This window comes from Girardinichthys multiradiatus, chromosome X (genome assembly GCF_021462225.1).
Source record: "Girardinichthys multiradiatus isolate DD_20200921_A chromosome X, DD_fGirMul_XY1, whole genome shotgun sequence".
Classification (NCBI taxonomy): domain Eukaryota; kingdom Metazoa; phylum Chordata; class Actinopteri; order Cyprinodontiformes; family Goodeidae; genus Girardinichthys; species Girardinichthys multiradiatus.
Window position 1 is genome coordinate 11,025,198 of NC_061817.1, and position 14,894 is coordinate 11,040,091.

The 14,894-nt window shown below is 40.9% G+C and overlaps 1 protein-coding gene across 4 annotated transcripts in view; it reads right to left on the bottom strand.

Annotated features, from left to right (window-relative positions):
* Positions 1–8,049: 8,049 nt before the first annotated feature.
* LOC124862845 (TLC domain-containing protein 4-B-like) overlaps positions 8,050–14,894 on the bottom strand; it is a 36,565-nt gene continuing 29,720 nt past the window's right edge. For all 4 annotated transcript variants that reach the window (XM_047357015.1, XM_047357012.1, XM_047357013.1 and 1 more), the window contains one exon: positions 8,050–14,205. In XM_047357015.1, the coding sequence (XP_047212971.1) occupies positions 13,857–14,205 (349 nt within the window). In that variant the 3' untranslated portion in view covers positions 8,050–13,856. The remainder of the gene's footprint in view (positions 14,206–14,894) is intronic.

The following is a 14,894-nucleotide window of genomic DNA, read 5'->3' on the forward strand; positions in this document are numbered from 1 at the left end:
TCAGACGAAACAGCGGGTTTATAAGCTGTTTATACATTTTTGCTTTATTGTTTGAAAATGTATTTAACAGCAAATAAAAAAACTATTAAAAAGGAACTTAGTGAAATTCAACAATACAACTACCTACACTGCTGTGGGGCTGACGGCAGCATGTTGGACTTGTGTTTGTGAAAGCCACTATAGAACGCCTGACGTCACTTTGGGAACAATGAGGTAGTTCTCCTGTTTTATCCCACTGTGTTCCTCTCTATTCCCTCCACAGGCAAGGACAAGGAGAGGAATGCAACAGGATTCAGGAGCACTGAGGAGGCTGCTTTATGGATTGCATGATTCATCACCCGCTCTTTCTTTTGTTGGAGCTTGTGGGTCACGGCCATGTTAGGCTTGCCATCGGAGCCAAGCGGGAGCAGTTTGGAAACCTCAGGGGTGGATGAAAGAGAGCAAAGGAATAGTTGCTGCTGCAGACTGCTGTATCTACTCTACTGGGAGTGCATACAGCTGCAGCAATGCAGGCGGTTTCATTCATCTGGTGGTGGATTTGTCTTCACACAGCTAAAAATAATTGGTGCAGAGCAATGGTGTGCATGATAGGCTTTGACTGACAAAAACAGTAGAAATATTTCCATGTGGCACACTGCTGCTGTGATGCGGCACTAGTTGGGTGAAAAATGTAATGTGATGACAGAACAAAAACAGATGTTCTATGACATTTTCTGCAAGCATTTATTAGAGGTTTCTTACATGTTGCAACCACAAACTTAAATAGTTTTTTGTTTGGTTGGATTTTCATGACAGACTGAAGGAAAAGGAAATAAATTCACAAATTAAAAAACAACTGAAAAGTGAGGCTTTCATTTGTTTTTGGCCCTTTTCACCCTGATACCCCAAAATAGCCTTTTGATGTCACCCAAGTGGGGCTTTGATGGAGGAGTGGTAAAGTATGGTTGTTCGTTAAAGAAAGCCACAAGAAATATCTATTTGCAGTTTGCCACACACTATGTAGGGAACATGACAAACATGTGGGAAAAGCTGCTGCTGTCAAATGAGACCAAAAGGGCACCTTCTAGCCTACATGCAAAATTCTATATGTGGTGGAAAACTTAAATTATACATCCCATTACATCTTGGAACAAGGTGGTGGCAGCATCATGATGTGGGGATGCTCTCTTCCAGCAGCAACAGGAAAGGTGGTCAGCATCAATGCAAAGATGGATTGAGCGCAATACCAGGCAACCATGCAGGGAAACTAGTTCGAGTCTGCAAAAGACTTAACACTGGGCAAACACTGACCCTCAGTATCCAGCCACAGCTACAAACGATTTAGATCACAGCATGCTCATGTGTTAGAATAGCTCTGTGGACTGTGAACTAAAAAAGAAACGCGTCTCAGTTATTAGAAGAAAAAAGTGCGGAATTTTGTATTTTTAGTAGATGCAATTTCTGAGAATATCCTCGAAGTATGAGTTGTCTTGTAGTGATTAAACCCGAACATTTCGACTAATTATCCTTAACATGTTTTACAGCTGGGATGAGACAAACAGAAATGCACAACCATGAACACTTAGAATCATCCAATAAACAAGCGTAGTTATCTGCATATGGTGTCCCAGGATACTAAGAATCAGGCTAATGACAAACCCTGGCTGGTAAATGATTGGAGGCTTGAAGTGAGAAAGCAAATAGTTGTGTCTAACATAGCCTCATACTTCATTAGGAACTGTTCTAGCATGTTGGCTCCCCCCCTCGGGCCACTAATATCAGCAACTCATTTGTTGGAACTGACAAGTGAGCTAAATTTGGAATATGTTTGTTTTCACACCTTCATGTTAGATGCATTGTCTGGCTGAAGCAGGACCTGATGCAGTAACCTGTCAGGAACAAAACAATACGTTAGAAAGTTTACTGATACTTCCTGTAGAAAGTACGTTTAGTCCTGTGCTTTTGTAATCTTTGTTGGACTGAACCATGTTGAAGTATTTGACCTTTTTGCATCTACACTTTTCCCAGAACTAGTTGTTTAGCTATATTTCTTTTTTGGGATAGAGTCATTGCTGCCAGTACCGTTGTGCAATCTATTCTTTTTCATAGAAAGTGAAACAGGTTTATTAGTTCTGTGTTTAGCTGTGTTTCCTTCCTAGGAAAAGTCACTTATTGTGTAACTGCTCTCATCAACTTTGTGTTCTTTGTTGGTGCGTGTATTTGTCTTTTATAGAACGTTCTCCTAGTCCTTACAGTAAGAAGGTTCCAAGTCCAAATCCTTGCCGGGGGTCTTTCTGCATGAAGATTGCATGTTATCCTGGTGCATCTGTGGATTTTCTTTACTTACAGTGGCTTCCTCCAACAGCCCAAAACCAGGGATGTTAGCTCAACAGGCCTTCAGTCTGAGTGTGAGGGCCTGTGTGTAATGTTGTATGCCTTGTGTGTCTCTGTGTTGCCCTGCGATGGACTGGCGACCTGTCCAGAGTGTACCCTGTCTTGTCTCATCTGGATGAAACCACTGATGGCTGTATTGCTGCCATTAATCATACTCCTGACACCATGCTTCTGTGCTTGGCTGTGTTTCTTTTTTGGATGGAGCTATTGCAGCTATTCATTTATAGCATTGTTTTAGGTTTCCAAGTTAAAGTAAGTTAAAAGTATTTACAGAAACGTAAAATAACATATAAAACCTTTACCTCGTTTTAAGCTCCCACAGTCATTCTCATTTCTGTTCCTTCACATTTCCTCTTACAGAGACACACACACACACACACACACACACACACACACACACAGTCCAAGCAATGGTCTTGTAAACATCTCACAGAGAGAAGAAGCACACACATGGAATTTGGACACTTTATTTGGGCATTATGGGAGAATAAACGAGCCTAAGCTAACTGCGCTCAAGAGGTAATGTCTCTCGAAATAGGAATCCCTCACACTAAAAATAACAGACTACAGTTAGATATTTGCTGCACTGTTTACATTGATTTGACGTCACTTGACACTTAAATGATTTGGACTAAGTCAGGCTGACTTTCCTGTGTTGCAGAATGCCAAATCCAATAAAATCTGTCAAGGTTGTATTAACTAGGAGAAACCTTTATTAAATACATACCCTTTGAAATTTTTCACATGTTGTCATGTTATAATCCCAAACTACAAAGTGTTTTATATGGATTCTATGAGATAGAGACAACTGCAAGGAAAAAGACATGACTAGAGAATGAAATTTCTGCCCATTCTTCCTTGCAACATTTTTCAAGGTCAGTCAGATTTGATAGAGAGTTTCTATAAACATTAATTGTAAACCCCTACAACAGATTTTAAAACGGTCAAGGTCTGGACTTTGACTAGGCCAAACACATGAATATGTGTTAAATCATTCCATTGTAGTTCTAGTTGTATGTGTGGTGAGCCTCTCAATACTTTTACAGCCTTTTCCAGGTTTTCTTGCAGGATTCCTCTTGAAGCATCCCCACAGCATGATACTGCCACCACCATTTTTCACTTTGGGGATAGCGTGTTCAGGGTGATGTGCCTTGTTACCTTCTTTTTACTTCACAACTATGCACTACTTTATATTGGTGTATCACTTAAAATCTAAGATTGTGGCTCTAACACAATGTGAAAAAGTTGAAGTCACATAAAGTCTCTTTGTAAGGCACTGTGTTAGAGCTTAGTTTAAAATATCATAAGCTCTTCCCAAATCATATTTATAGAAGTTTAGATATCAGATCTTTACTTACACGTTATCTGACAAACCTGCTGGAAGATTTAGTTTGAAAGTGAAGACCTTTCATTAAAGTAAGATGGTTAGTTGGTGGATTTAAAGGACTTAAACAGAGACGGATAAAGAGGAGAAGGATGGCCTCTGACAAATGCTGAGGTGCATTTCTGCTGAGAGCCAGGCTTCCCTCACTACCCTAACTCTGGCTATTTATGGTCCAAAGCAACTCAGCGAGTTCTGAGTTCATGGCATCATAATTCCAACCTGTAGCTACAGAAGGACGGGAAACCTTAAACAAACCTGGGTTTGGTCAGTTAAATTATACTGAGATGTATTCAATCACTGCTTGAAGTCATGGACCTGGATGTTTAGTTTGTTGGGGGGTGTGGTGGGGTACACTTTAAGACCCGTCAAAACAATTAAGGATTTTCTAACCATTTGATGAACTGTCATCACATCAGAGACTGATGCTTTGGCTGCTTTCATCTTGGAGAGGCACTCCAGGACCTAGTCATCTGGATTTTCAGTTACTTTTTCAGCTTTACCACTTTCATCTGAACCTTCGGAAATGAACTTGAATGATCTCCTCCCATATAGTCGATGATTGATGACAGAGGCTTGCAAAAGTTTTCATACCCATTGAACCTTTTCACATTTTTCATGTTACATCACAAATTTCAGTTTATTTTATTTTAAACTTTTGTTTTTACAAATAAAAATCTGAAAGTGTGGCATGAATTTGTATTCAGCTCCCATTTTACTCTGATCCCTCTACATAAAATCCAGTGCAAACCAGTGCCTTCAGTAGTCACCTAATTAGTAACATCATCCCAACATCGAACCAAGGTGTTGGCAGCATCATGCTGTGGGGATGTTTTTTTCAGAAGGGAAGGGGAAGATGAATGGAGATAAATCTAGGGCAATCCTGGAATCCTGCAAAAGACTTGAAATTGGGGCAGAGGTTCACCTTACAGCAGGACAATGACCCGAAACATACAGCCAGGGAAATAATGGAATGATTTAGATAAAAGCTCATTAATCTGTTAGAAGGGCCTAGTCAAAGTCCAGACCTAAATCCAATAGAAATTATGTGGCAACACTTGTTCACAGATGGTGGTTCTACCAAGAGTCACCTCTGCTGCGGACGATAAGTTCTTCCGAGTCACCAGCCTCAGAAATCACAGGTTAACAGCAGCTCAGATTAGAGAACAGGTCAATGCCACACAGAGTTTTAGCAGCAGACACATCTCTAGAACAACTGTTAAGAGGAGACTGTGTGAATCAGGCCTTCATGGTAAAATAGCTGCTAGGAAACCACTGATGAGGACAGGAAACAAGCAGAAGAGACTTGTTTGGGCTAAAGAACACCAGGAATGGACATTAGACCAGTGGAAAACTGTGCTTTGGTCTGATGAGTCCTAGTTTGAGATCTTTGGTTCCAACCACCATGTCTTTGTGCGGCGCAGAAGAGGTGAACGGATGGACTCTACATGCCTGGTTCCCACCGTGAAGCATGGAGGAGGAGGTGTGATGGTGTGGGGGTGCTTTGCTGGTGACACTGTTGGGGATTTATTCAAAATTGAAAGCATACTGAACCAGCATGGCTACCACAGCATCTTGCAGCAGCATGCTATTCCATCCGGTTTGCGTTTAGTTGGACCATCAGAATGCCAAGAGTGTGCAGAGCAGTAATCAAAGCAAAAGGTGGTTACTTTGAAGAACCTAGAATATAAGACATATTTTCAGTTGTTTCACACTTTTTTGTTCAGTATATAATTCCACATGTGTTAATTCATAGTTTTGATGTCTTCAGTGTGAAGCTACAATATTCATAGTCATGAAAATAAAGACAACTCTTTGAATGAGAAGGTGTGTCCAAACGTTTGGTCTGTACTGTACATGTAATTTAATTTCTGCTTGCTTCTACTCATTGTTACTACTGTGAGAAAATGTTTAAAGTTCAGCTCAGATTAAAAACTGAAAGTCCAAGTTTTTTGACTCATTGAGCATTTCGGAGGAAACATCAAATTTATAAGTTCTGCTCCTAAATGCTTGGATAGGTTCTTGCCATCTGTGTCAGAGGTGCCAGGTGACACTCTGGTTCTGTCTGTAAACAAGCTAGCTATATAACGTATTCAACCCTCACCAAGTACCTTGTAAACCGGACCTGGTTTAAAGCTCCTGCATAGCCTGGAATGTTGACTTTTTACCACGTTTCTGTTTCTTCTGGAAGTCTGGGAAAAAGTCTTCAGCATGAATTTCTCCTGAAATAAACATATTTCTATAATCTGCTTATGTTTACACAGCTCTTACTTTGCCTTTGTGACTGCCTTGTGATTAGTGTGAAACATTAGAGCTTTTAAGGAGGAGACTTGACGTTTACAGACATGAATTCATGTCATTGTGGACACAAAGTAAATATAGTCTGCTATCTACAAGCACGGCATTCTATTCATCTATCGTTGCAGGTGATGATGGACGGTATTTACTGTAACATACAGGTGCACCCCTCAGTCCACAGGACATGCAGGTGATGATTCTGAGCTCAGGCATGGATGGAGGCTGTGCTGTAGTAGCTGGAGGAAACCTTCATTGAGTCTCTCTTATGTGACCATGTTTGGTAAAGCTCTTCAGGAACGGGCTCTGACCAAGCCCCTTGACCGAGTGGTGCATGCTCACTCACGCAGGAGATGGTTTCAATCAAAGACCTACTCTGGCTCAAAAACTTCCCCCCCTTTACTTTAAACACTTTTTCACCCCCCACCCTTTAAAAACTTTTCACACTTATTCTAAGCAATCCTCTTACTTTAACATTTCATCTCGTTTTGCATGTTTGGCTTTGTGTTTTCTGACATCTCGTCTCGCAAAACCTAAACTAAAAACAGGAGCAGTGCCAGTTTTCAGTAGCAGGTCTGGGTAACTGTGCCTTGGCCAGCAGCTGACAAATGACTGGGCCAGTTCAGAATGCTTAGGAGGGATTTGGCTTTAAGTGCTGTGTTTTATTTTCCATTTTTGTTTAATGATGCATTTTATCAGTGAGTGGCATATCTGACCCACAGTGAGGGCAGTTTTCCTGTCATAAGGGGCTGTGTTCTGTATTTATACCCATTGAAGTTACAAACCAAAACTATTGTGTTCTACTGAGACTTTATGTGATAGAGCAACACAAAGAAATACATGTTGTGAAGCAAAATGAAAAAGATGCATGGTTTTCAAACACTTTTACAAATGAAGTCTGAAATGTGTGGTGTGCATTTGTATTCCACCCCCTTAGTCAATGTTTTGTAGAAAAACCTTTTGCATCATTTACAGCTGCGAGTATTTTGGGGTATGTCCCAACCCGCTTTTTACATTTAGAGACAAAAACTCAGTCAGGTTGGATGAGAGCATCAGTTTTCAAGCATTGTCTCAGATTCTTAAAGGGATTAAGGTCTGCACTTTGACTAGGCCATTCTAACAAATGCGTATGTTTTAGTCTAAACCATGCCACTGGCTGTACGTTTTGGGCTCTTGTCCTGCTAGGTGAAACTCTGCCCCACGCACAAGCCTTTCGCAGCCCTTAAAGGGTTTCTTTCCAGGATTGCCCTGTATTTAGCTCCATCACAGCAGAAGGAAAGCATTCCCAAAGCATGATGGTGCCACCACTGTGTTTCACCGTGGTCTCAAGGCTTTCAGTATGCCTTCGCGTGACGGCTGTCTCAAGAGAACTCCGACGTCATGAACATCCCTTTAAAGTTTAGATGTTGTGGCAGAGAATCCTCCTGCATTGGCCAGTTGGTAGCAGATGGACAATCAACAGAGGAAGTCCATTCCTAAATATGCAACACTTACATGACTTGTTACAAACTGAACTTTTCTTTCAACAATGACTTTTCCATTAAGGCCAGACTACAACAAATAATCAGGTCTGCAGCGAGGATCGTGACGACTGACCTTCCCTCCATCCAGGACTTGTACTGGTCTAGGGTCAAGAAAAGGGCAGCTAGCATCTCTGCAGACCCCACACATCCTGGACACATAATATTATAGCTTTTGCCTCTAGGTACAAAGCGCTATTAGCAAAAACTAGCCACCACAGACTCTTTCTTCCCCCAGACTGTCTCTCTGATGAACATTTAACAGTCCCAGAGAGTCGAGATCGATACCATGAATATTTGCATTAATTCAACCTTTTCTTTTGTAAAAACAGTGCATACATTCTCACAAGAAAAAAAACAAAAACAGAAAAACTTTATTTTCCACCAAAGTTTAGATACTTATATTTACAATGTCTGTATAATGAGAACAAATTTCTCGTTTATGTGTGCAAACTAGAGTAAAAATAAGAGACTTCCATCTATTTTTTGTGTTCAACTTTATTGAAGAACAACACTTTCAAGTAATTCTCAGCATTTATCACTATAATTACATGATAATTAGTAGTGGTCATAGTAGAGAACAAAAGTCGTAATCATGTGGTAAAACTCAGACAGTGACCCACAGGGCCTTTGTAGTGTAGGCTGCTTCACATTAAAATCAAGAAAAGGAAAGAAAAGTAACAAGATCATACCAACATTGCATTAAAAGACAAACTGAAGAGGAAGGAAAGCCACACTGCAAAGAGTTACCCACTGGAAAATAAAAATCCAGGCAAGACATTTGATTATTACGTTTTACATTCAGTCTCCACTATCAAACAAATGATGCTGTGCTTGAGATTTTAAATTAACTTTCATTGTATACAGTTCATCACATTTGACATCAGAGAATAAAGAAAAAAATTATAGTTGCCTCAAAAGTATCAACTTTGTAATACGTTGCCCATAAGAGATCATTTGATCAGTACAAGATTTTACATGATTCTTATGCATTTTCAGATATATACTGAATTTAAATACTGTAATTCATTCTTTAACGAGCTGTTGTCTCCTCACTGATCTGAGGCTGGGTTGTTCCAACCTGATAGTACAGATAACATATCATAGTCAAGCTCATCATTAATTCTGCTGTCACATTCATTTTTCGTACACAGCCAGAGGTAAGATTGAAGAATAAAATATGGGCCAAAATGAAGTCTCTTCCAATACGATTTACTCCTCTCGCTTTGTGTGTGAGTCCTGCATCAAAGAGCAGTTTCTGTCTAAACTAAAAGGAGATCCAAACATAATCGGACGAAGCAGCACCAGAAGCATATCATCATCTCAGCCAGTCACCGTGAGGTCTCCTAAATTCAGTTCCATGTCGACTGATTTATCTCAGCTTTGAGCTTCAGAGGCCAAAGAAATTAGACAAAAGCCGTTCCATCAGTGACGTGAATAGCGAGGCTAGACTATACTGATTGCCATCATTATCTTAAATAAGAATGAGATCACCTTAATGCCACTAAATAACACATCCCAGCATTCTGATTGGTAAAAGATCCCCCACCCCACCCCTGGCCCCCGATAAACTATCACCAAAAAAAGGCTCCCTATGAGGGATTAGCTTTGGGTTAGAATACTCAACTGGTTAATCATTGTGCAGGCGGGTTAGAAAAATATACACACAGCATATACACAAGGAGCTAATCATGCTTATCCAACTCTGACTGTAACATCCACCGTTTGTGTAAAGGCACAAAAAACTGTAGCCCCGTCTCTGTAGTGGCAGACAGAAATAAGGGACATCCCAGGGATGGGAAGTGTGCTTTATATTTCCACAGTGAAAATACAACCAGAACATCTCAAAGTATCCATGCATGGAGGTGAGCAGTGCTGTGATTGGATAACTGAATGTAAGATTCTAACAAGTCTTGTTTGAGGGCCAAAAGACACCAAATAATGTAAATGTCAACCAAGCTGGGTCCAAAACAGCAGCTGTGTGAAGTTACAGACATGAGTGCAGCGCTGTGGTTCTCCAACATCTGGGCTGCTTTTCACTCAGAACAGAGCTTGGTATCAATACGTTACAAGCTAAATAAGAAGAAATAGAGCAACATGTTATTCAAATTCAAATCAGAGAATTCCCAAACAAGAAGCACAGAGAAGATTTTGCGAAGTCTCAGAACAAACTGAGGCACACAGTAGTGGACCTGGAACAAGTGCTGCTGGCTACATATGCTGCCTTTTTGATCTGTTAATATCAGTCCCAGTTTCAAGATTCATGTGGTCAGTGACCAGGCTAAATACTATCATCATTACAAGCCAATACCAATTAGTGACCAACTGAGAAGTCGGCGAGTGACGGGTAGAGGTGACGGTTTTATTTAACAGTGGATGCATCACACATAAGAAGGGAAACTAGTTTTTATTGGGTTTGGCTATTCATTGAGGCTGCTGCAACAGGGAGACAGACATCAGCAGAATACAGGAAGCTGAACACATTACAGCAAAGGTTGCTCTATTTGATCCTTTTGAGTAGTCTTGTTGAGTCCATCATGGAACATGTTGGATTAGAAAATCTTATGGAAGTCTCACAGTGAAGGCAGAGGTCTAATAAATCCACAATGACTGCTGTTATTAATGCTTTCTGTGTTAATTGTAAACATAAGATGCTAAAGACAGTTTAAAGTTGCAACCCTGTAATCATTTAAGTCTGAAATATTAATAAAATCCTGTGTAGCTGCAGAACGTTACAACTCCAACCTTTTCCCTTGCAAACACGGTGTGACACAGCCTGTAATTCTAATGTAAATACGTAATGATGGTGCACATTTTCAGCAGTGCAAAAAATAAAATAAAATGAAAGAAAATAGCACGAGATGTGAAGGAGAGAAGAAGCTATTCATTTTAGTTGGACTTTATTTATAGATACTTATGTTCCATAACCTGAATGATTTCAATGTCTTTTTATTCGGCCTGTTGGTCAAATCACTTTAGTCTTCTATATAAACATTTTAATGTGAACATAGTAATGTTTTTAATTTACCCTAATAGCATTAAAAAAGTTGAAAACGGTAATTTGTGTATTTTATGTTTTAGAGAAATTAGTTAAATTTGAAAACAGCAGAGCAGAGGTTTAAAATGAACAGGAAAAAAATCAAAAGAATCAAAAAAAAAAAAAAAAAGGCACTGATCTGTGCAGCTCTAATATTACATTTCTCTGTATTTAGTATTTTCACATTGCAGCAACATTATCACAATAGGAGGCCACTATGTTACTAATTTAACAAGATACAAACGGTCAGAAGTGCAAATAAACAGTTTCTTTTTTTACTGCAACTAAGTTTTACACAGAAGGCAGCCATATTGGATTTGGAGGTTTGGGTCAGTGAGAAACATCATATTTTCCCTCTTGGAATTCTGACTTAACAGTGAAAAAAGTTTAATCCAGGTGGACCATTGTTTGAGAACGATACTTAGAAAAATCTGTATTTAATGGAGGTGAAACCACTGGATCCCTGCTCCTCATCTGTTACAGGCTTGACTCCTGATCTCGTTGCTCCCTCTTGTGTTCACTTCATGAACTATTCTACCAAAGTAATGCATGAAGAAACATTCAATTATTCTGCTTTTGGGTACATTTGGTTAATGTTTGTGCTTATATAGGGAACCTTGGCTCAGACCAAGAGTGATGATGTCGATCCCTGTCTTCTGTTTGGGAAGCTAAATCTGTGAGATTCCATGTTTCTGTCTGCCATGTGTGGTTATTAGTCTGCTCTCAGCAAACCTTTCACAAAGAAACATCTCTGTCCGTAAAAAAAAAAAAAAAAAATACTGGCAACTGGCAGATCGAAGATGTGTTAACAGTTAAGAGTTCACCACTATGCAGAAGGCACCTGCATAGATGCTGAGTGTGTAAATACTGTAAAAACATGCACAGCAAGGAGAAATCATCAAAAATACAAGAAGTTCATGCTTTGAGTATGCAGTGTTGGGAAGGGGGGGACCAGTTTGGAAGACAAACCCCCCCACCCCCCGGTTAGATTAATGCAATCAATAATTAGATGGTGTTCATCTATTTTGACAGTTCATCAAGGCATCACAGAAATATGTCAGTCATACCATGCTCTACAATGAGGATCTACAGTTTATACTGGAAAACAGGGCATGCAGGTTACCACGCTGCTTCCGACAGCACACCGGTCCAAATCAATCTGACGCATGGACAGAGAGCATGGGGCCAAATAACGAAAGGCATATTGCAAGCCACTCTATTGCTGACATTCTGCCAAGTAATCGGCACTTTTCCAACGACTTCAAAGAGCACCAGATTTCAGCTGTAGCAGGTGGCACAACACTTATAATGTCTTGTAAAAGTATTCAGACCCCCCTTTTTTAAGGTTCCTCACACTACAAAATGTATTTATTTGATAGACCAACACAAAGTGGCTCATAAATGTGGAGTGAAGGGAAAAAAATCTGAAAAGCTGAATTTTTAACCGATTACTCTAAAGGTTTCTAGAGAAAAGCCTCTAGAAACCACCTGTGTGTAATATTTCTGGGAAGAAGAAGCAGTGGAGAAATTTAAAGCAGGGTTAGATTACAATACTATATCCAAGCTTTGAACATCTCAAAGATCTTGGTTCAATCCATCATCTGGTAGTGGAAAGAGTATGGCACAGATGCAAATCCACCTTTAGCTAAGAAGTCCATGGTAATTCTGGAGGAGCTGCAGAGGTCCAGAGCTCAGGTGCGATCTGTGATAAGGACACTGTTAGTCATGTACTCTACAAAGTTGGCCTTTATGAAAGAGTAGCATTAAGAAAGACACAAAACGTCCTGCTTACAGTGTGGAACAAAACCTTGTCAGGGACATTGCAAACAAGTACAAGAAGGCGCCCTGGTCAAATGACGGGGGGGGGGGGTGGGGTGCAGAGAAGTTGGTCTGAGTGTAGGGGAAGAAAGAGGGTAATCCTGCAAAAGACTCTGGTTGTGCAAACCTGGTAGAGACACACACATCAAAAGACTTGCAGCTGGAAATGTGCTTTTTGCAATTTTGCACGACTTTGTGTTGATCGATCACATAAAGCCCCAATAAAAGACATCAAAAGTTTGTGGCTGTAATGTAAAAAGTGTGTAAAGGTTAAAGGGGTCTGAACACATTTCCTAGGCACTGCCTGTGCAGCGAGCAGATTTGCGTGAGAAGCGTTTGTTCTCGGAGTTGTTGAGAAAACGTTAGATAAAAGGAAGCAGAAGCGGCAGGGAGAGTCGCCGGTGAGGAAAGCGGTGTTGCTGGGTGATATTGGACGGTTTAATCTCTGATACCAGGAGAACAGGAAGTCCCTCGGAGACTCGGATATCATGACGGATAACACCTTGACGGATAACTCTCTCCTTAGTGTAAAAAAAAAAAAAAAAAGCCTCTGATTAAATGATGAGTATTTACAACGTCTTTGTAAGGCAGGGGGAGAGGTAGAACGAAAACATTCCAGCTGAGGCAGAGGGTTGTAATGGATGTTGTATTACTGTCACAGCTAATGATGCTGGCATAGCGTCAACAAAAAGACAAAGAAAAATGTTGGAGAGTGTGTTTTTCTTCCACCTGCATGTGTTTTAAATTAGAAAGCAGATGGAGAAGTAAGACAGGTGACATAGAGAGGTGCTACTTATTATAAGGAGGCCACAGCAGGTAAAACTGGGAGAGGCATCCTGGTGTTTTTCTGTCTCTTGTTCTGAGGTTTGATGGATTTAAGACAAGAGCCCTATAGGTTGACAAACATGATGGGGCTATGAGATTCCTCTGCTGTGTAGGCCACATCTCCTCCACTGTGGACGGAAAATGGTCTGGAAAAATCAAGCTCCCAGTTGCTCATTTAAGGGAGGGATGGAGGTGAGGGAAGGAACCTCAGCTTTGTTAGACTCTGTGATCCTACACCTCCACTATTATTGCTTTCCTGTTTTTCCACAGGCACTTCAGAGGATTGGGCTTTGGCTGAACATGAGGGTGAGAGGAGGCTGGGACGAGATGAGAGACAGGAGTGACAGATGGTGCTAAAAGTGTGCTTGTGACCACTAATCTGTTGTCTGCAACCAAAGAAAGCTACCTCCCAGCAATAGAGTAACTGAAAAACGGTGAGGTTGGGCTCGCTGGTGCTTGAGTGAGTCAAGGAGCACTCTCCTCATCCCCCAGCTGGGGTCAGAACCTGAGGACTCAGAGACTGAGGGTGGGTGGGATGCCTATGCTGCGGCGACAGATAGGCCTCCATACCTGCTTCTATCTGGGGTTGAATCTTCTTCAGCCGACGTTAGTCCGTGTGGTTGTTCGCGTGCTTCTTGTCTGAAGTAAATGATCCATCTGAGTCGTCCTTAACCTTTCGCCCTCCTCTCCCTGTCAGGACTTTGTAGCACCCGCGGGCGATCTTGTACATCCAGATTGTGTTCAAGACATCCAGGGCGATGCAGGACGTGATCCAGGCCACCTGGGCTCCCAGGCCTAGCCGCTCGAACTCCGGAGTACCAAATGTGGCGAAAACGCTCGCCCAGTAGGATGGCATGACGGCAATGCGGACGGCGAAGAACACCACTGCCATGGCAACGCCATTCAGCACCACCATCCGATGCGAGCGGGGGTACTTTAACACCTCATAGAACCACCTGGGAGATGGAGAAGGCAGTCATGTCAGAGAGAGATAGGTCTACTCCTTGATCATTTTTGCATTTTGTCATATTACAGATGACAGACACCAACTACTGGGATATTACTGGGATTTCATGTGAATCACCCATCTAATGTAGTTAATAATTGCAAAGAAGAATAATAATAATACATGATATAAATTGGTTTTTACAAATAAAGATCTGAAAAGTGGGCTCTGCATCTGTATTCAGCCAAATTTACTCTGCGACCCCTAAATAAAACCTCAGAAGTCACCCAACAAGAAGGCCTCCCTGAAGGTCTCAGATGTTTGTTAGAGAAGAGTAGAGAACAAACGGCTTCATGAAGATCAAGGAACAGCAGACAGCTCAGGAGGAATGTTGTGGAGAAGTTTAAAGCTGAGTTAGGCTCTAAAACAATATCCCAAGCTTTGAACGTCTCATGGAGCTCTGCTTAATCCATTATTCGAACAATGGGAAAAGGATGGCTGTTTTGTAATGAAGAATGGTCAGAAATGTACCCTCTAAAGCTGTTGGAGATGTATAATAAGACTTACAGCAATAACTGCAACAAATGGTGGTTCTGCAGAGTATTGACTCAGGGTAGTTGGATATAAAAGCACGCCTCAATTTTCAGTTTTTATTTGAAGGAAAACGTATTATTTTCCATCCGTTTTATGATTTTGTAC